Consider the following 23,401-nt stretch of genomic DNA (forward strand, 5'->3'; position numbering starts at 1 on the left):
ATTAATTTGTAAGGAATAATTCATGTTGTTTGTAATAAGCTTTCAATAGATTACTTTAATAACTACTTATCTTTGATCTAAGCTACTTATTAACAGATAAAATAATCTTTAGGATATTTATGGCCTAATGAATAAAAAATTATATTTATCTGTGATGCCCTCTATAGTCTATGGTCGAACATATCGATACGTAGAGGGAGAATGTATTCTCACTCTACGTATCGATATGTCGCGTTACTAGAGTTGCCCTTGATTCCGTGTATAAAAAAATACTGTTTTTACGAAGTTTACATGATAATATTATAAAAATTATTGTGTGTGTTATTATATTAAAAAACAATAAAGTTATGTGAAGTGTTTGAAACTATATAAACAAATCTACAGTGTTAAAATAGCGTAGCGTCACCTGACTGAGCTCATTGTCATTTCCCGCCATTTGCTTTGCTAACTTTTATTTCGATTTATAGTTTTTACTGAACAGTGTCCATGTGGAATCATTACTTTTTGTTATAATTGTGCTCAAGTAATGTCATTAGACAGTAATGATGTCTGTTTGCTAGAACTGGAAGATTATAACTTGTACGAGGAAGACGCACCCGATCACGCTATCACAAGGTAAGAACCCGGCGTGGTTGCCTAAGTCCTCTTATTGTTAATGCAATGATTATGTCCAGTTGATTAAAATATGTTTTAATTTATAAAACTTAAAATTTGCAATATTTTCATAGTATAAACGAAAAAAACAAGCAATACACGTTAGCTCCCGCCCCGTACCGGCCTATAGTCAGCTGTTGTGCCGCCATGTTTGGTCGTCTTTTAAATAGGCGTAGTAAGCGCTTTACCTACCTACAGCGCTGTTTCACTATTGAACATGTGATTTATCGTAACACTACAATCTTTTTCAACGCTTCATTCATCAAGAATACAGAAATATTATTATTTTTATTGGAATTTATTTGTTACTCAAATATACAGAAATGGGTGAATATATGATTAGTTTTGAAACTAAAAACTTAAAAAATATACATAATATATGAAAGATTTTATTTTTATGAATTGTTTTTTTTTTTTTCATTTCATAGATATTTATTATGATTCTCCTTTTTTTAGGAGTGAAAAACATACCTTATCTGGTGGCAAAACTATGGAGGCAGAGAAGAGAATTAGGCGAGAGATTGCAAATAGCAATGAACGCAGGCGGATGCAGAGCATCAATGCTGGTTTCCAGGCATTACGAACTTTGTTACCCCGACATGAAGGAGAAAAACTTAGCAAGGTATTTATGAAATTTATTTTAAATATCTTTTTCTTAAATTGTTAATTTTAAATAAAATTATATCTTTCTGAAGCAGTAACTTTAGAAATATTTTAGAGTAATCATCAAATTTTTTCATTGAAGGGAATTTCATAACTCTTTAGTGACCAAGTTTATCTCTTTTCAGGCTGCTATACTACAACAAACCGCAGAATACATCTACTCATTGGAACAAGAAAAAACAAGGTTATTATCACAAAACTGTCAATTGAAGAGGTTGTTGAACCAACATGAAGGGGGTGAAATACCTTTGAAGAAAAGGAAAAGTGAGATTATTACACATGTTCCTTCAATTATTCCCGATTCAACAGATGATACTATTACAAACACAAGATCTCCTGAGCCTGTAGCTGTGATAACAGTGTCAAGTATGCCCCAAAAGAAAGAACCAGAGAATGGAGAGCTTTTGGTACAGTTAGAACAAGAGAGACGGCTGAGACGCTTGTTGGAGGAACGCTTAAGTGCTCTTGAGGTTCAAATATATCCTGAAACAACCAGAGAAGTGGCTCACACTGTAGTGCACTACGAGCAAACGGATGTTGCAGATTGCAAAATTGAGACTAAGGAGGCAGAACCACAAGTAGTGGAAACTATAACTGCACCCTTATTGGAAGCCGCTATTAAAGCAGAACCTCGAGTGGAAGTAGAGGTTCTTCCTGATGCATCTCATGACCCACCATCGAGATTATACCTCGCTAGTACAAGCCGGCAAAATCTCGAGACAATTGTTGAAGCCATACGCCACTTGGAGGGAGACCACTTATTTCGTGAGGAGTCCGGTGACGCGCCACTCGCGCTCACAAAGAAAGCAGAAATTACGCCCCCACAGAGACCAGGAGTTATTGTCGTAAAGCATTCGTGAGTGCATTGAACTAGTCTGTCTGGCTTCATTTTTGCTTCCAGTGGAAGAGTACTCCTTACCCTCCTCGAATATTATTAGCTTTTAGTTTCTTAGTCGTTTAGTTGTCTTTCCAAAGTGACAAATTGATAAGTCTGTGTTTTGTTTATTTTTTTTTACATTGAAAGTCAAGGTGAATGAAAGAGTGGAAAGAGAGGAATGTATCGAGACATAGATCGGCGCTGTGCTTAGTTTAGTTTCAAATATTTGGATAATATTTGAAATGTTTATTGCAGGCTTATTGTAATAATTGTTAGATAGAAGATTGACTGATTTATGTAAGTTTATTGGAACATTAGACACAAGTTTGCCGCGTGCCAATATGTCCATTTCAGAAAAATTAGCCAATAGGTTTAATTATTATCATTCTAAATAGTTTACATTGTAATGATAAATTTTAAAAAAATATCATGATAGCAATAAAACAATGGGATTTAAGAGTGAAATTTGTTTATAAGCTCCATTTTAATATCCAAACATGAAAGTTCAATTCTAAGATTGAAGAAATATTTATACAATATAGGCATGCGGCACTGCAGTTCTCATTTTTGTAATGTAGAAAAAATTTACCGTTAAATATACACTGTTCTTAGATATAATATAAATTTGTTTTAAAGCAAAATCTTCACATCCCCAGTTGTATAAACTAGTTAACACCAGTGATTTTTGTATTAGAACGAAAATTTGTAGTGGCTTTGGTATCAATTTCAGTGAAGCATTCCATGTTGATGCTACCAGTGTATAAAATAATATGATTTATAAAATCTTCTCAATATTATCTTATTTCTATTTCTAAATAATAATAACTGTAATTGGTTAAACATCTATGGTAAAATTTCTTATGCATTAAATTCTGACATAAATAAATTGGCAGAGTGCTGAAACTTTCATAGTTTGTTGTGCACATAGAGTAATTGTAGCCTAGTATTGAACGATTCGGCTTTAGAATAATCTAAGATGATTTAATCATCAATTATAATCTGAAAAATAATGTCAAACTTATTTCTTACTTTCATAGTGTGTAAGATTCGTGGGTTGCTCAATCCATGATATACCTAGCTAATAAAATCCGAAATGATTTTATTGTTTGCTTATATGTGCTGTATTTTTTTCGTTGAAATTTAACCAGCAGTGCTTTTTGTTAGTAATTTCAATTAATTCTTGTAAGTTTTAAATGTATTTTGTTTTAAGTTAGACTCAGTAACAGAGTGATGTACAATGTATTATGTAAAAGTAGCGTGGTCCTGTTGACGGGATCATAAGAATTTATTAAGACTGATCATTAATTCATTATTAAGTTACGCTAGTTCGATCCACCATGATGGTAGTATAATGTGTGTGTATGTGTGTGTTTAATTACGTAGTTGTTTGCGTATATGAAGTTAAATACAATTTGTATGTGAGGATCCATCAGTTTTACAGAGATTTCTAATTTTCAATTTACAATCTGTTCCAACACTTACAGTGAATTACTATACATATTACATAGTCAAAAGAAATCTCTCTAACTCTGATGGATTGATTATTTTATAGTCTGTGTATATTACATATTGGCTGTTATTTGTTTTTTGCATTTGATTTGGAACTGCTTACAAACTCACAAGTATTTGTATGTCCAAGAAGATATGTTCTTAATTGAAATAAGGCTGTGCATACATTGTAGTATGCTGTTGCAATCTCCTCACTGTCCAGTTGGGAACTAATGATTTGCACTCTGTTCCTGAGTCCATAGTTATAAGGAGTCGTCTGCCTACCGCCTTTACATTATTTCATTATAAGGTAAATAATTATTAACAATGTAACATAACGGACTTGGTTATACTATTAGTGTAGTCAAAATATCTAGATGTAAGAGATTTTAAGTCAAAGAAAGCAAGTTAAATTGTTTAAAATGTGTTATTATTTATGTCTTAAAGTATTAAAATGGTTATTTCTTATTAATTAGTTTGTAAATGATGATAATCAGTATATTCTCACGCTTTCATTTTGAACGTCGTTAAAACCAATAAATAAAAGATCCGGTTTTAAAATGGCATTAATTCAATAATAATTCTTTATATTATATTTATTATTAGTAACATTTTAATAGTTACAATAAATATAGACTTTTTACTTGTATTAAAATTTAGGACCCCTTGGATTATCGTAAATCTACGTAATCTTGATTTTTCTTTTATTGGTTTTACATTATAATATCATGAAATATGAATACATATTAAAATTTTTCTACACTCTATCGCATGTTTGATGTTTCAATATTTAAGATAATAATCCATTGTATTGAATTAAAATCATAGTACATAATCACTTATGCAATTTGTTTAATGTTTGAAGTATAGAGGGTTTGGTTAAAATAGACGATTATGTTAAGAATATTATTTCAGTTTAGCGAGTCTTTATTAGTTAGAGATAGGGGGAAAATAACTCATGTAAATACACAAACCCACAGTTTTATAAGTTTTGTTTTATATCAAAATCGCCATTATATTTTCACTCTATCGCTAACAGACTCAGTTCCTATGCATTATAGATAGTAATTATGTAATAATTTTACAGTTCGTATTTAGAATACTAATGATAAAGTGTAGAAAACGATGCATGAATATTTCCTTTTTGATATGAAGTTGATAAAAAATATTTCCTCTGATTTAAATTGTACAACATTTGACCTACATTTACGAATATTTATAAAATATTGATACTTATGTGTTTTATTTATTAGCCCTTCAATGTTAAAATTTAATCAATTAAAATACGACATCATAATATTTAAAATTTGAATAAATTAGAAGTGAATTTTTGTGTCCCCTTGTTGGCATGAGGCATTTTTTTACAGATAAGTAGAAATCGATCAGAAACAGAATTTCAGCCTTTTTTTATATCCCCACCATAAGATTTCATAATATTTAATTAAATGATCAGGATGCCTCATTCTACATTCACGCGTACACTACAAAGGAGGCTGCTATTTGAAGAATGGTGTAATGAATTTGGCATTTGGTACAATGGTTGGTTAAGTGGTAATTCATACATTAATAAAAAAAATAAGTCTAATTTAACGAACAGAAAAAAAAAACTTTTCTCAACCATACAATAAACAAACGATGGTCTCGTACGGTATAATTATTATGAACATGCACATTAATAAATGTGCCATGGAGCTCGGGTGGTTTCAGTTTTAGCTGGTTTCCCCCACCTCCCTCTCTCACGCAAAATAGGCGCATAGACGTCGAGTTGCGGAGAAATGCCCGTATTATTATTATATTACCATGTGGCTGCCGCTAGCCACCGGGGGCTGTGGTGGACCTTGGTGATGGTATGGTCGGTGGCCCGCTTACGCCTGACAGAGTAGATATAGGTAAAATTGCCGCCGCGGCCGCTGGCACATAAGTTGGCCACGTTTTAGCGTCGTGCGCGAAGTTTGCGCAAATAAAACGCGCAATCTTCCCCCACTACGCTACTCGTCCAAGAAGTTTGCCGGGCACAATACTAACTTTATATTACATATATGGTTTTAAATGGATGACTATAAAAACGAAGTATAACGAGAGTTTATAGCAACATTAGAATTGAACCGGATGCGAATTTCCAAAGCCAAACTCAATAGATGAGCTTTTGTATATGCATACTAGCGGTCCGCGGTCCGCCCCAGCTTCGCCCGTGGTACATATTTACGTTTTCTCTACATAAGAACCATCCTCGTACTTCAAGGAATATAATAAAAATAGAATTATCGAAATCGGTCCAACCGTGCACGCGTGACCAAGGAAAACGGGTTTACTATCGGTCCGCCCTGGCTTCGCCCGTGGTACATATTTCGCAATAAAAGGTAGCCTATGTTCTTTCTCAGAGTCTAGTTCCCGAGATTAGCGTGTTCAAACAAAAAAAACTCTTCAGCTTTATAATAACTTAGGTTGGGAAAAAGTTACAAATTACAATACGCTCATCAACAGAACCTAGGCTGCTGCCATGCCAGCCCATAGGTAAATTGTAATGGAATGTGTGCGGTCGGTTTAAGCTAAGGCCGCAGTGCCGCACACCGCCTAGAAAAACGAGCGCTACATTTAAAAAATCCGCGCTAATGACAAGATGGACTTTATAGACCGGGAGATACTGACACAAAATTTCGAGTCATTTGTAACAAGGATGGCGGTTCTACAGGGGTCTTAGTACGCAATGACAAAAAGAAAAATGATGGTGTGAACCTTAGATCATTAAGTAATGGATGGAGCACGCTGGCAAATGTTCTAACTAAACTTTCTGCCGGTTTTGGTGCGGGGAGGGTAACTCGCACTTTGAAACACTATCACACATTCACAAAAATAATTTGTGTCTTTACAAACTCAAACTATTACAAAATGGACAGACTAGCATGTTTTTGCACACATACATCGATCACACAGAAAAATCTCTATACATATACGTAATAATACAATCGCTCTAAAGGGATGTAACCATATCGATATTACAAAAATAATAATTTTGTTGAAATTAGAAATAACATTAATATTATATTCATAAAAAATACTACACAGGTCATTTGTAACGTTTTCATCATTATTATATGCATACGAAAAAACAATAAAACGCCATTTTATTTGTATTTGAATATGTATTTATTCAACACATCACATATTATATTCAATAAAATAAATATCGGTCCAGAAATTTTTATTATTTCTGTACCGAGGTGTCCATTCTGATTTTCTCCCACAGCATTCAATCCACCTTAGCCTTAAAGCAGGATTTTTTGTAAATCTGAAATATAAGCAATATTCGTACATACATATAAATAAAGTAGCTGCTCCGCGCGGTTTCACCCCCGTGGCTCCACTCCTGTTGGTCGTAGCGTGATGATATATACCTTCCTCGATAAATGGGCTATCTAACACCGAAAGAATTTTTCAAATCGGACCAGTAGTTCCCGAGAATAGCGCGTTCAAACAAACAAACAAACAAACAAACTCTTCAGCTTTATAATATTAGTATAGATTACATAATAGAATAATTACAAGATTAACATTACAAAAAAAACGGCTAAATGCGAGTCGGACTCGCGCACGAAGGGTTCCGTACCATTAAAATGTTCTGCCAGTTAAAAGTAACCGAGCGTAAATTTTAATAAATATATACAAGACTTACAAAATAAATATTATACTCCTTTTTATGCAGTTGTGTAAAATTTTAATACAATAAAGATTAATTCTCATCTCATTTCAAATTATACTTAGAAAAATATTTTTTTATCGACGTTCAAGTTAAAAGCAGTCCGTCACTAAGAAAGTCGTAAAAATTAACGACCTTTTAAGCGACGAGTTTTTAAATTCAACTCTATCACTAAGTTCATAAAGATTAAATTTGAATTTCTCTTCAAGATAGTCTCGCTACATCACTTTATAGTCTCGTGGGGAGTGCGGTTCAATATCGCGTTCTAAATTCAACTTTATCGCTTAGTTCATAAAGATTAAATTTGTATATTTTCTCTTCAAGATAGTCTCGCTACATCACTTTATAGTCTCGTGGGGAGTGCGGTTCAATATCGCGTTCTAAATTCAACTTTATCGCTTAGTTCATAAAGATTAAATTTGTATATTTTCTTTCCATGATAGTCTCGTGAGGCCGCATCAATGATCGAGTACACACATGACTCGATTATTTGTCTTGATCATATCGCTAAACGATACATCGACGATTATTAGAAATTGCATTTAATTAGAAATGTACGTTAAAAAAATAAAAAAATATACACAAATGAAAGGTTATTCCATCTTTTTTAATATTCGACATGTTTGAATTGCTTCTGCAAGACTTGACAGTGCAAAACGGCATTTTTAGCGGAGCACTCGCAGACGTCCTTTCAATGTTTTACGAATACGCAGAGTGTTCGTAATCGATTACGCAAGTAGTTTTTATGAAAGCATAAGATTTTTCGATTCGAATAATCTTATACCTCGGCAAAAGGGGAAACGCCTGCGTGTGTTATCCATTACTTAATGATCTAAGGTGTGAACGCTGGTACCGGTGTCTTAGTCGCGTGGGCGTTTGTCGAACTCGTCGGAAAAATAGCGAAAGTCAAACGATTTGTAACACAAAAATTTTAGAATTTACCGATAGCCCATAAAAAAGTAGTAGGCGGTAGTGTCATGCCATACTTTTCCGGTGTGACTTACAGCCCGCCATACCGACGCGAATGTGTTGATTTAAATAAAACAATCATTCAACCATTTGTACCAGGCTAACTTTTGCACAGGTAACTATCGTCGTGCAGCCATTTACGAAAATCGCCATGCCATACTTTTCGGACGATTCCAAATGGTCGCCATACCGCCGAAAATCTGCAAAAAATTTTTATTTCGCCAAACTTTTTGTACCAGTATTGCATTTGGATTTTTGGAGAGTATTTGATAAAATGTGACCATTATTATATTTGCCATACTTCTAGTAGGGGGAAAAAGTGCTGTTATACTTGAAAACTTAATTTATTATTAATTTATATAAGTGAGGATTTCCAACACTTAGATCTTTGAAATTTTGTATTTATATTTGTTGATCCTCAAACTTACAGGAAAAATAAGTGCCATACTGTTACAAATCGTTTGACTTTCGCTATTTTCCGACGAGTTCGACTAACGCCCACGCGACTAAGCCGCCGGTACCAGCGTTCACGCCATCGTTTTTCTTTTTGTCATTGCGTACTAAGACCCCTGTAGAACCGCCATCCTGTTACAAATGACTCGAAATTTTGTGTCAGTATCTCCCGGTCTATTAGGACTTGAGAGCAGTGAGTGTTGTTGATGAATCGCTGACAGTTTCATATTACACGAGACATGACAAGAAATTATAGCAATCCGACTATTAAAATTATTATCAAAGGTGAAAGTATGAAAGTTATTGAGGAGAGATGGATGTTTGTCAATATTTTACGCAAAAAAACGACTACCTAATCGAAATCTTATTCTGAATGATTATTATTGGAACGTGCATAATATAAATCTTAGGTATTTTAATGTGAATTGGTACCTAAGTACCTAAATATATAAATTACATTTTAACCGCTACGGGCCGCGTGTTATAAAATGATCATGGATCCGAATTCACAAGAATTACTTAGGCCCATTGCGACGGTTTATTTCAAAAACAATGTATAAACCCAGGGCTCTTTACATAGATAAATAATTTCCAAGCATTGACACAGCTTCTGACTCAACTTTGCCGGAAATAAAGTTACGGATTTACCGACATTGTAAATGTAAGTAAGTAGGTACAAGTATAAATATAAATAATGATGTTTTAGTGTACTATTTCCTCTGATTACTAGTCGTCTAGGCCCCCAGTCTAGCTGTTTGTTGTTATTCGCGACTGTGCAATTGTCCTCACAAACGGCCTAACGTGAACAAGGTTGGCCATTGGATCAGTCGTTTCACAAGTTGAATTGGGAAAGACGTGTTCGCGTGTGTTCACTGGAAAAGTCATGATTGTATAACTAAAGTGAATATAATATTGTAAAGCTTGAAGAATTCTAATTATCAGGTGGGTTTCATTGTAAAAAATCACATCTATTAAGGATGCGATTCTTTGTTTTGGTATAACAAAGATGTAGATAAATATAATTAGCGTTGAATGAAAAAAAATGTCTACGATATAAACATAACTAAGTACTTATGTTAAAATTTAAATTAAACTTATTTTACCGAGATGAAATTTAATTAAAATTAAATAAAAACTTAACTAACTACCTTACTAGTTAGGTGAAATTTAAATAAAAATAGAAATTTTAAAAATATTTCAACTTAAGTAAATACTTATATGAGTTATATGTAATGTTAGCCTTAATTAATTTGAAGATTTATCATAACTAGTTATATCTTGCAAAAATAATGTTTCCTTTTTTATAATACATATAATCAATCCATTTATATAATTTTAATTTCAAAGACAATTAGATAACTAGTTATTATTAAAAATAAAAAATAGGTTCTAAATTGTAGAGCATGAGAGAACATTTTATCATATTATCGTTACTACCTATACCGGATAGTCGGATACCCGTAAAAGTTCAAATTTTAAATGAATTGATTTCATTTTTTACAACTTTTCGAGATGTTGGAATAAACACATAATATTTAAAGTGTGTGGTTCACAAACATTTCTATTCTATTTCTTTAGCGTACCTAGTTAGGTACGCTAAAGAAAGACCGTACTTAGTTACCTATAATGACTTAGCTGACATTCAACCACACGTGTAAAAATCATGTACTTACTTGCTTCGAAAAACCAGAGCATAAAATGAAATTGTGAATAAAATAAATTAGAAACACAACTCAAAATTAGTTAAATGCAAATAGTTAATGCAGGTGCAAATTGGCATAATATTATATATGTACATACTATATTATAAACATATGATGACTGTGCGTGTTAGACAAATTAGCTCCCTATTTAAAAATTATTATTTAATAAAAAAAAACCGCCTTCATATGGTCAGTCCTGGAAAAACTTTAAATAGGACTAACCGCGGAAGGTACTATATTAAAAAATAGGATCTAAACTGTAGAGCGAGAAAATTTTATCATATTAAAGTCACTATACCGGACATCCGTAAAAATTCAAATTTTCAAATGAAATGATTTTATTTTTTGCAACTTTTCGAGATGATGGAATAAACACATAATAATATTTAAAGTGTGTTTTAAAATAAAAAAAAAGAATCATCAAAATTGGTTCACCCAAGATTAAAAAAAAAATAATAAATATATTTTTACCGCAAATGTAACTACATATCCGAAAATTAATTTGTCTACATTTATTAGAAACTAGCAGTCCGCCCCGGCTTCGCCCGTGGTACATATTTACGTTTTCTCTACGTAAGAACCATCCTCGTACTTCAAGGAATATAATAAAAAAAGAATTAACGAAATCGGTTCAGCCGTTCTCAAGTTATGCGCTTACCAACACATTTTGGGATTCATTTTTATATTACTTATAGATTATTTTGGCGAACGTAAATCCCAACTTAAATCATTGATGATTTATACTCTATACTTAAAACAATTTATCAAAGCTGAATCGCTGTGCTGTGGCGGTAAATAAAAAACTACATAGGTAGTTATGTACTAGTTTTTATATATAAGTTAAAACACAATAACATAAAAGGTCAATTTAAATATTTTATTTTGTGTACAACTCTACATGATCCATAACTTTATCTGCATTCAATAGGTATTTTTAATGGGTTAATTATTTTTTGCACATGTTGGCAATCATTGTATTATATAAATAAATAGGTTTCGATTTTGATAGTTAATGACTAATGTATATAATTATATAAATCGTATTGAAGTAACATCGATTGACCTGAAATATTATAATGTTGAAGACTGAAGTTAGTGGTCACTCAAAAGTTAACGCAAAAACTGCTCCAATGTTAAATAACAACGCAAAATCATCACTGATATTATCAGAGTGATGATTTTGCAATATAGGTATCATACCTAAAAAAGTTATAAAAAAACAAAATATTTTATTAAAGAATCAACATTTTTTTTAATATTTCAAGAGAGTTCAACTGAAAAAAATGAATGTTTTGCATTTTGCATTGAAGCATAAATATTATATGAAACAATTTCACGCTTGCTTCAAAAGAACTCACAAAATTTTCACATTCTATTGTTACAGTAGGAACCTAACGGTACAGTAAGGGTACAGTTTCCAAAGAAGTCAATTTGTCACGTAAAACAAAAAGTACTTACCTACCTACTTACATTGTTCTAAATTTTCCTCTTTCTGTTTCTTAATTATTTATTTAAATTACTTACTTGTAATGTGAAACAGTTAGTCATTTATTTATTTTAGTTGAACCCATGATATGACCTGTATGTTCGAACGAACTTTATGTTCACTCAATCGATATAGTGTGTTCTCCACCTCCATACTTAATGACATTAGATCGATTTTTTAATAGAGGCACTTTGCTATTGCAAAAATATATTGAAGCGTTTCCACCAAACTTCAAACAAAGGAAAAGAAGAGAAGCTTTACAAAGACTATTTTTATCTTGAAAGAGGTAAATTTGGAGATGAAATTCGTTTTTAAATTAATGAATGATGTACTTTCTGTGGAATTATTTAAATATTTTTAATGACAAAGTAGAAACATCTGAGGTAGAAACCTCAATAATGAATATTGGGTAAAGCTATAGTCAGATAAATGGTTTTTAATTTATCATAATATTTGATATTGAACACGCAGGTAGGTAGGTAAGGAAAACCCGAAGCTCAATAAACGTGCTTGTGCATACATATTAGGTATGTATTACATAAATACATTTTTATTATTTTGAAGTGAAAAGTCTTTTGGCTACTCTTTGGTAGAGAAAATGGAAAGTTTTATAGGTTCGCTACACCGACACATTTATACTGACTAAGTACCTACCTAATGTAATTGCTGAATCAATTTTTATCTTGAGACTTCTGAGTTCAGACTTATTTTAATTTTGATCAATGCGACCATGACCTGGAACAATAACCCTATGGGAGATAAGGTCATCAAGTTACTATATTAATGCACTTCCTTGTTATAATAATAATTATGCTCGGGTATTGAAAAGGTGAATCCCGCGTCCCAATTTTCAAGGCGTAGGTATGCATTTCATCTGTTTCATTGCACTTTTAATTTGAAGTAAATCCCAAATAAAGAACCAAACCCTATTTTTGTTAATGATTTACCAAACCTTTTTTAATGCTCACGCATTATAATACGTAGTTATGTCATAATTATCATTAATCAAAATAGTTATATAAACATAAATAATAATTTTTCAAATAAATAATAAAAGCTAGGATACAATAGAAATAAAACATAAATAGGTACCTACGTACTTACCTAGCTTTTTTGTACAAAAAGGTAAATATTTAATTATTTTTTAAAACAGTTCTTATAAATTAATTTAATGTAAGTACCTATTTCATATTTTTTATAAATAATGCGATGATACTTACTGAATATCGGTACAGCTGTAGGTAACTAGTTACATATAATACTTTATTTAGTACCTACTTGAAATATAAAATGACGATGTATTTTGCAAATTGGTATTCTATGCAATGACTTTTAGCGCGACAAGTTATGTTATTTGCATGCAAATATATATATTGTCGCATTATCTAATGGAAAATAAAATATAAAAGTTTGAGTTAGGTACATCATTACATTAGCATAGCGGTCGGGGCTTTGTTGGCGTGCTTTTTCAGTAACGAGCGACAGCTGATTTATGATAACAATTTTAATAAATAATTGTGTATGGAGAAACATACTTCACTCATGCTTCACTTCTTGAAATATTTGTTTTTGTGAGAAAAAGTACGTCCATCTTTTGTAGTTTAGATCATATCCAGTTTTTTGTATATGAATTGATATGTTAATTGTAACGAGGTGTGAAAAACAAAGGAGGTTTATATAGGATACCTATTATTTATACTTGTGATTTATACGTTCTAAGTTCTAACTTAGCATCGACCATAATCCGTGTTCAGTGTAGATCAAGATGTTTCTATTGTTGTTCCTTAACATGACAAAAAGTTGGTCTAGGAATTGAGCGACTGCGATTATTTATCGTTGTTCCTTAAATAATCATTTCGACATTATTATATACTAGCTGTGCCCCGCGGTTTCACCAGCATTGCTCCGCTCCTGTTGGTCTTAGCGTGATGATATACATATAGCCTTCCTCGATAAATGGGCAATCTAACACCGAAAGAATTTTTCAAATCGGACCAGTAGTTCCTGAGATTAGCGCGTTGAAACAAATAAACTCTTCAGCTTTATAATATTAGTATAGATATATAGAGATGTTTTTAGGGTTGATTATGAGACCTTTTTAATTACTGATATATTCCGATATTTTTGTGTGTTTCAGGAACCAAAGATGACGTTCAAGGGTCTTTTGTGCGTTAGCGTTCTGTTTATCGTAACTTCGGCACAAATCTATGATCCTGGTGAATCAAGGTAACCGTTAGGCTTTAGTCCATCTTAAAAATATAATATAGGCACTCGATTTTTTATTATCATTAGTTAGGTTTTATGATTGTCCTCTTCTCGAACTTGGAGAACCTACCAACTTGTGGATGAATATATAGTTATACTAGCGGCCCGCCCCGGCTTCGCCCGTGGTACCTACATATGAAAAATAGATGTTGGCCGATTCTCAGACTTACCCGATATGCACAGAAAATTTCATGAGAATCGGTCCACCCGTTTCGGAGGAGTATGCAGACTAACATTGTGACACGAGAATTTTATATATAAGACTAGCGGTCCGCCCCGGCTTCGCCCGTGGTACATATGAAAAATAGATGTTGGCCGATTCTCAGACTTACCCGATATGCACAGAAAATTTCATGAGAATCGGTCCACCCGTTTCGGAGGAGTATGCAGACTAACATTGTGACACGAGAATTTTATATATAAGAAGATTTTTTAAGTTCTAGAATACAGATGCTGATTTCCCATACATTTTTTGCATTTTCAGTGATCCAAATGAACACAACGATAATAAATTAGCATCTGGAATAAATGAGTTAGGCTTCCAGTTAACGAAACAATTGATGAAAAGTAACGGAAATGAGAAGAATGTAGTCCTCTCTCCAGCCAGTATATCAGGTAAGCTATTATTATCCGTCATTAGTCGTAAATTTTAATTAATCTTAATAGCAGGAAAATCCACAGAAACAAGAACGGTTAGCATTTCTTTTTTGTTCAATGTCACAATAAAGTAGTTAAGTTAAGTCTTAAGTACGTAAACTATACTTAAATCACACCCCGGACACTCCATACAAAATGATCGTTTTGACAGTCACACTGTAGAGACTGCAAATGTGTGTGTTAACGCTTTATGGTTGGCACATTTGTGACTAGCGTAAAAAAAAATTCGCGTTTTTCTGATGAAATACATCCGTAAACAGCACAATATCTAACCATTTTCTACGAAAAACGATAATCACAAATCCAAAATAATAAAATTACTTTAAGTCAATTTGATTAATGTTGTCAATCTTCGTTGCGTATCGTCCTTGCAGAAAAATATGGCCCATTTTATGTCTGATCGCGCGGGGGTGAGGTAAGTTTAATTTTGGCGGGAGGCGGAGAGTGTCCGTTCTGTAGCGTTTAGCTACTATTATTAGGCCAGTAGAAATCGACACTAAAAAACCCTAAATTCGCAAAGCACGATGTAGATTTGAATTTTTGGTATGTTGTTTGGATCAGTTAGAGTGATGTAAATCCCAATTTGCAACTTCGAAAAAGTTGTGCTCGCTGCGCACCACGTGATAAACTGCGAAAATTTTGGACTTTTTTCACTTTTTGCTCTAAAAGTCATAAACTATGCGTTTCCGACAAGTATGATTCAGTACATAAATTAAGGTTATTAAATTTGCAACAATTTAAGCCTAACCGCAGCTCTCTAAACCTTATAACGACTAAACTGTGGCCATTCGAAGATGGTTCATTTTTCCCGAAATATTGAAATTTTTAGTTTTGCTCCCGTTTGAAGCAAAATATTGGCAAAAACCGCTCGTTCTATGAGAAGTTCGTATAATAAAGTTGTAGTGCATTTAATTTTCTTTCATAAGAGCATAGAACAAAGTCTGTGAGACAAATAGTTCACTCACAATATCTGAAAAACAAAAAGAAGGTAGAAATAGATTTTTAAAGAATTGAAACTGAGGGCATATAAAATCATAAAAAGGATAATACTTTTTCATTTGCAGGATAGGTAATTAACAAAATTACAAAGCTAATTAAATTTGCAACAATTTAAGCCTAACCGCAGCTCTCTAAACCTTATAACAACTAAGCTGTGGCCTTTCAAAGATAGTCAGTTTTTCCCGAAATTTTCAAATTTTTAGTTTTGCTCCCGTTTGAACCAAAATATTGGCAAAACCGCTCGTTCTATGAGAAGGTCATAAAATAAAGTTGTAGAAAATTTAATTTTGTTAATTACCTATCCTGCAAATGAAAAAGTATTATCCTTTTTATGATTTTATATGCCCTCAGTTTCAATTCTTTAAAAATCTATTTCTACCTTCTTTTTGTTTTTCAGATATTGTGAGTGAACTATTTGTCTCACAGACTTTGTTCTATGCTCTAATGAAAGAAAATTAAATGCACTACAACTTTATTATACGACTTTCTCATAGAACGAGCGGTTTTTGCCAATATTTTGGTTCAAACGGGAGCAAAACTAAAAATTTGAAATTTTCGGGAAAAACTGACTATCTTTGAAAGGCCACAGCTTAGTTGTTATAAGGTTTAGAGAGCTGCGGTTTGGCTAAAATTGTTGCAAATTTAATTAGCTTTGTAATTTTGTAAATTACTTATACTGCAAATGAAAAAGTATTATCCTTTTTATGATTTTATATGCCCTCAGTTTCAATTCTTTAAAAATCTATTTCTACCTTCTTTTTGTTTTTCAGATATGGTGAGTGAACTATTTGTCTCACAGACTTTGTTCTATGCTCTAATGAAAGAAAATTAAATGCACTACAACTTTATTATACGACCTTCTCATAGAACGAGCGGTTGTTGCCAATATTTTGCTTCAAACGGGAGCAAAACTAAAAATTTCAATATTTCGGGAAAAATGAACCATCTTCGAATGGTCACAGTTTAGTCGCTATAAGATTTAGAGAGCTTTAATTAGGCTTAAATTGTTGAAAATTTAATAACCTTAATTTATGTACTGAATGATACTTGTCGGAAACGCATAGTTTATGACTTTTAGAGCAAAAAGTGAAAAAAGTCCAAAATTTTCGCAGTTTATTATTTGCGTATAATCTTTTTTCCTACTTTCCCAAATTTTGTAATTTTGTTAATTACCTATCCTGCAAATGAAAAAGTATTATTCTTTTTATGATTTTATATGCTCTCAGTTTCAATTCTTTAAAAATCTATTTCTACCTTCTTTTTGTTTTTCAGATATTGCGTGTGAAATATTTGTCTCACAGACTTTGTTCTATGCTCTTATGAAAGAAAATTAAATGCACTACAACTTTATTATACGAACTTCTCATAGAACGAGCGGTTTTTGCCAATATTTTGCTTCAAACGGGAGCAAAACTAAAAATTTCAATATTTCGGGAAAAATGAACCATCTTCGAATGGCCACAGTTTAGTCGTTATAAGGTTTAGAGAGCTGCGGTTAGGCTTAAATTGTTGCAAATTTAATAACCTTAATTTATGTACTGAATCATACTTGTCGGAAACGCATAGTTTATGACTTTTAGAGCAAAAAGTGAAAAAAGTCCAAAATTTTCGCAGTTTATCACGTGGTGCGCAGCGAGCACAACTTTTTCGAAGTTGCAAATTGGGATTTACATCACCCTAACTGATCCAAACAACATACCAAAAATTCAAATCTACATCGTGCTTTGCGAATTTAATGTTAATTTCCACTGGCCTATATGTATTCTGTGCTTAAATACTACCTACAAAAGATTTTTTAAAATATCTATAAATAGCTAATTTATATTTATTTAGGAATCATACATGATACAACATTTATTTAAATACGCTACGAATCAATAACGAATTCAAGGCGTTCATTATTTCGATTCAAAAATTCAATGTCGGTTCAAATAAAGTGGCTTTAGATATTCTAATACCGTGATAATACCCATAAACATCTCTATACTATCAAAATCGCACTCTTTCGTCATAACATTACCAGATTCGGACGAAATTTGACCTTCTCACTTCACCGACTCTCAGCTACGTCCCACTGCACGTGGTCTATCACGATAAAACAACATTGGATTATGGATACATCTGCGATATAAAGCGAAACAAATAGTGATGAACGGAAGCTGGGAGGTAGAGGACCTAGAGGCCCAGGGCTATACGAATCACCCCAATGTATGTTATGCGATTTTTCGTATTTTCGGAGTTATGACGTTTTTTTCAAGTTTTCACCTATCGCCGAGTACGCGATGATATTTTCACTCATGGTGATGACTCTTGATTTTTTTTTGTGTGCTAAGCTGAAATATAGGCCAATTCAGTATGGTAACATTTACTATAATATCGTTAGATCTTTGCATGGTCCTTTACCTCTCAGCTTCCGTTCATCACTACTTTTTGGGACACCCTGTATACCTACCTACTCTAAAGTCAAAGCCTACGTACGTCAACCAAATGTCCTAATGATAACCCATTTCGAATTTACACGATTTAATATCCAGGATTTTAATTTTATAATTTTTTATATCCACCAGGTTTATTGGCTATGACATTATTAGGCAGTGTTGGAGAAGCATATGATGAGCTCGCTCAAGCACTTCAGTTTTCTAAAGGTGAGGCCGTAGTGGTTGTTGTTTTATAATCACCGAGACAAATATTTTTGATTATCTATGTGTAATCTTAATCTTATATATAAAAATGAATCGCAAAATGTGTTGGTAAGCGCATAACTCGAGAACGGCTGAACCGATTTCGATAATTCTTTTTTTATTATATTCCTTGAAGTACGAGGATGGTTTTTATGTAGAGAAAACGTAAATATGTACCACGGGCGAAGCCGGGGTGAACCGCTAGTTAATTATATAAGAAACCTAATATTTATTTCTGTCTACATATTATTATGTTTAACGAACTTTATAAATTTATTTCCGTTTGCTTAGGATGTCACAAAATTGATATTTGATGCCACTTGCCAGCATAATAAGGAAAACCTCGACATGTCCTGATCCAAATTACCTTGAAGCCCACATAACATATTTTGAGTTAATGAAAATCTTATCAGTGTTTCCTTCTCTGAACTAACTAATTAAGCCGCAATTAAATTAAGCGCTAAATACAATAATATTTACTTGAAAAACAATCAGAATTGTTATGTAAGATCACACAAATAACTCTCATAATGCAATATTTTATATCTTTTCAGACATAAAACTGAACCGCAACACACACGAGCGATTCGGCGAATTATTACGAGCATTAAATTCTGACAATGCCTCGAGTAAAACTTTATACGCTGATGTTATTTTTGCTGACAAGAGTTCCAAATTGAGAGAGGCGTACCGCGAGTACTTAAAGAGGGTGTACAATGGTGACGCGATAGGCCTCGATTTTAAGGATCAACAAACAGCAAAAGATACAATTAATGAGTAAGCAATGATGGGTTCATAAATCATTTAATTTCGACGCGAGCTTTGATTACATTTAAATGTAAATTCCGTGACCGTTAAATTTTAAACAATCGTGCGGACAATATGGAATTTTAAGTCGGGTTTTGTCAGCCCGTCAACCTTGAAGCTTATCTATGCTAACAATAGAACTATAATGGAATGGATTCTGAAAAAAAAGCATTAGTCAAATTTATTTTTAGTTACAACATATCTGCGATTTATAAAACTGTATGCATAATTGCATATCAGTCTATTCGCGAAAAACCGCAGATACCTTTTTGAACAGGTTTTGTTGAAATTGAAAACAGTACAAATTTTTTTGCATGTTATTGGGTACTTTATATCCCGGTTTATGTACTGGTTCCCACAATTAAAAACCTCAACTATTTCAACACATTAGATTTGTTAAGGAAATTAGCAATTCGTCTGTATTGTCACGCGATTAGTTCGCCTAAATAGTAGGTAGGTAACTATGAATCGATTTTGATGATTATACTCGTTCAATTTACTTTATTTACGTGCAAAACTTTTTGTTTTAAAATTATTGCCTTTGTAAAAAAGCTCGTTTGATCATTTTTTGTTTTCCTAACATTTTTATTAAGAGTGGTATAATCTAGGATTAGGATTTAAATGCGTTTTAAACCTACGTAACTAATTAATATATATTATTTGTTAAGTACTTATAAATATTTTATTTTCAGGTGGGTGAAAGAGAATACGCAGGGCAAAATAACGAACTTTCTAAAAGATAGCCTACCGGTCTCTACCAAAGTAGTTTTATTGAGTGCATTATACTTTAGTGGCCAATGGAAACACCCATTTTTAGTTGAATATACGCAAAAGTAAGTTAAAAAACTTGTTCTTGAAACATTAGCTCTATTTACACACTAAGGTGTCATAATAAACACCGATTTTTATTGATAAAAGCAATAATCTATAGTACTCGTAACTCGGCTAAGCATATCTATCATCTAAGCAAGAGAACACAAAAATTAGCGCAATTTTTTTTTCTCGCTATCTATAAATCTTGTTTTTTGTGCTTTTATTTTGATAATTTTACCTGGTGTGAATTTTTATGTTTCTTTATTTTTCAGGTTACCATTCAATGCTCCATTCGAGAAAATGGTCATGGTAGATCAAATGTTGAATATAGGCAGTTTTCCATATTTGTCTTCTTACACTGATGGTAATGTCAATTACTAATCCTCTGATATTATTTTTAGCATTATTCTTGATTTACGCATAACTATTCAGTTATGATTATTATATAGTGATGTATTTTGGTATCTTTTCAGATCTTCTCATGGTTGCCCTACCATATAATGATAGCATGACGACCATGTATGCGATAAAACCTCGCCGTCCACGAAAAATGACTTTACCAGATCTTTTGGACAAATTAGATTATTATAAAATTGATGAATTGATTAATAAATTATCAGACAGAAAATGCGTTATTAGGTTTCCTAAAATGGACCTTCAAAAGACTGAAAAATTAGAGGACTCCCTAAAAGCTCTTGGGATTAAGTCTATTTTCACACCAGGACAAGCAAATTTTGCTTTGATGATAGATTCTAATAGTGTTGAAAATAAAACAGAAACAAAATTATTGAGCAGAATAAATACTGATGATGAAGAAACATCCAGGTCATTTAAAGAGATGGTGAACGGTCTTCCTAATCCCGGAGTGTTTGTTGACACAATACTACATGATGTTAAAATAAAAATTGATGGTAAGATAATTTTTTTGGGATAGCTACTTCAAATCACTTATGTATTCAAACATAATATTATGCAAAGGTATTAATTTATTAAATTTATTTTTCAGAATATGGTACTGAGGCAGTTGCTGCATCTGGTGGTATTTTAGCTCGGACTGCTGAACAGTTTTATGCGGATTCACCATTTTACATATTCATACGAAATGAAAGAACAAAATTAGTGACTTTTAGTGCAGTTGTTTTTGATCCAACATCATGAAAACTGAAGTGAAGGAAGACTATTAATATTATTTCTATCAACTAAGATATTGACTAAAATTTAAGAAATTACATTAAGGAGAAAAAAAGAACGTTATTTGTTTAAGCACCTTATAATTCTAAGAATAAACACCAATACTTAAAATTAATTACAGCTAATAAACCTAACTTTACCTACATAAATAATTTATCTGTTGCCCCTTAATTTTTCAATCCTATCATTCAAAGTTTGCTTCCACTGTTCTTCTGATATACTCTGTGCCCATTCTGGAATTGATGCTTGAGGCAAGGCAAAATTAGCCATTGCTGACATAACCTGTAAAAATTCAAACATTTAAAAAACTTACTTCATTACTGATCATCATGAACCTCCAAGTTAAAAAGTACATATTAGATTGGGAATTTAGAAGTTTGAGATTATAGTGGATATCACTAACGTAAATCAAATAAGTTTGGTAACTGCCATAGATAAGGTGAACCTGTAGCAAATTATGCACAACAGATAAAAAATTTTGGAATAAAAGATTACCATTCTTTGTAATGATTATATTACTCACATTAACATCAAAATATTGTTTCTCACAAACAAGAAATAGTAACAATTTCCCCCCCTATTCCAATATTAATACCATTGTTATTTGTTCCAAATCAATGTTTGAAAACTAGATTTTTTATAATTTATTCTTGACTATACTGAGTAAAAAATTAACATGTGTAAAACATAATATTAACTTTTACAAGAAAAAGTAATGTTTTCAATAAGACAATTTACTAGTGAATCGTATTTACTATATATATAAAAATGAATCGCAAAATGTGTTGGTAAGCGCATAACTCGAGAACGGCTGAACCGATTTCGATAATTCTTTTTTTATTATATTCCTTGAAGTACGAGGATGGTTCTTATGTAGAGAAAACGTAAACATGTACCACAGGCAAAGCCGGGGCGGACCGCTAGTTTACTATAAGTGGAATATTTTTTATGTAAGGCAAAGCCAATAGCCATATTGCAGTTTTTTTATAATTACAAGCATGTTAATCAATTTTGTTTGTTAACAAGAAGCTTTAAAAAGTTCTAACACCACATTAAAATATAATAATAAAAAAAAATATTAACCTGTTGGGCTCTTTCATTATCCATCTGAATAGGGTCTGTAGATCGAGGTGAACTCCATACCTCCCTTGCTAATACGTTTTCCATTGGTTCTATTGGAGGTACATCAGCTGCAGGAGACTGTGAAGTTTCTACATCCTGAGAATAAATGAAGTCATTATAAGAATTGTTCTTGTTCTATAAGAGCTCTCTTTTATTTATAATCAATATGATTTAAAATTAGTATAGGTATGACATTCTCTACTTTGTGCTTATTTTGATTTACGTTAAATCAAGCTAAATAAATGCTATAATCAAGATTAAATGTAAGGTGAAACTTAATTATTAGATAATACACTTACACTATCGGCTTCATCGCTGTCATGGTCATTTATTACAGCTTCTGGCCCCTGTGGTAGAGGTTCATATCCAAAGTGATCATTTTGTTCATCATCACTATCATCTTGGTGACCATTTGTAATTAACTCGTGCCTAGGCGGCGGTGTTAAGTTTTGTGGCGAGTTATCTGGAGGTTCAGGCCCTTGACAAACCATATTTTAAATTCAGTCTTTGTTTGAAAATGTTAAAACTCGATGAATGACGTTTTGGTTATACAATGTAAGAAAAGTTTTTCCAATAGGTAAACACAAGTTAAACCTTTCTTTCAATATGTACTACTCAGTATTCAGCGTTGCAAGTCACAAAGTGCAAAATTGAAAATTAAAGTTGAAGAATGAAGATATTAGATAATGTATTCAGTAAATTGCAATGCAATTTAACTTGTCAACCTTTTGTCAACTGTCAAGTGTCAGTCATAACTGTGGTCATAACTCATAAATCAAAATTTTCTTTTTTCAAGTGGCAACTCTCGATCCAAGAGGACAGATTCTGCTGATTCTGCCATAAGCTATCAAAATCACTGAACTCCTCTAGGCTCTA

At 32.4% G+C, this 23,401-nt stretch overlaps 3 protein-coding genes across 3 annotated transcripts; 2 read left to right on the forward strand and 1 right to left on the reverse strand.

Moving 5' to 3' along the window:
- Nucleotides 1–222: 222 nt before the first annotated feature.
- crp (transcription factor cropped) lies at nt 223–4,914 on the forward strand. The gene is made up of 3 exons (XM_090120438.1): nt 223–615; nt 1,111–1,276; nt 1,443–4,914. The coding sequence occupies exons 1-3, from the start codon at nt 527–529 to the stop codon at nt 2,175–2,177; spliced, it is 990 nt and encodes a 329-aa protein (XP_089976564.1). The 5' UTR covers nt 223–526; the 3' UTR covers nt 2,178–4,914.
- A 4,661-nt stretch (nt 4,915–9,575) lies between these two features.
- Nucleotides 9,576–21,405, forward strand: LOC149908862 (leukocyte elastase inhibitor-like). The gene is made up of 9 exons (XM_090120439.1): nt 9,576–9,743; nt 14,128–14,216; nt 14,740–14,870; nt 18,479–18,556; nt 19,147–19,369; nt 20,092–20,232; nt 20,485–20,576; nt 20,686–21,123; nt 21,219–21,405. Exons 2-9 carry the CDS (start codon nt 14,137–14,139, stop codon nt 21,368–21,370), a joined length of 1,335 nt encoding a protein of 444 aa, XP_089976565.1. The 5' UTR covers nt 9,576–9,743; nt 14,128–14,136; the 3' UTR covers nt 21,371–21,405.
- A 145-nt stretch (nt 21,406–21,550) lies between these two features.
- On the reverse strand, nt 21,551–23,198 carry LOC149908863 (uncharacterized). The gene is made up of 3 exons (XM_090120440.1): nt 22,825–23,198; nt 22,487–22,621; nt 21,551–21,685 (listed from the first exon to the last, which is right to left on the reverse strand). Exons 1-3 carry the CDS (start codon nt 23,014–23,016, stop codon nt 21,557–21,559), a joined length of 456 nt encoding a protein of 151 aa, XP_089976566.1. The 5' UTR covers nt 23,017–23,198; the 3' UTR covers nt 21,551–21,556.
- Between the last annotated feature and the right edge of the window lie 203 nt (nt 23,199–23,401).

This window comes from Colias eurytheme, chromosome 4 (genome assembly GCF_061535395.1).
Source record: "Colias eurytheme isolate Ceu_HAF_F1 chromosome 4, ilColEury1 Martin Lab GWU primary, whole genome shotgun sequence".
Classification (NCBI taxonomy): Eukaryota; Metazoa; Arthropoda; class Insecta; order Lepidoptera; family Pieridae; genus Colias; species Colias eurytheme.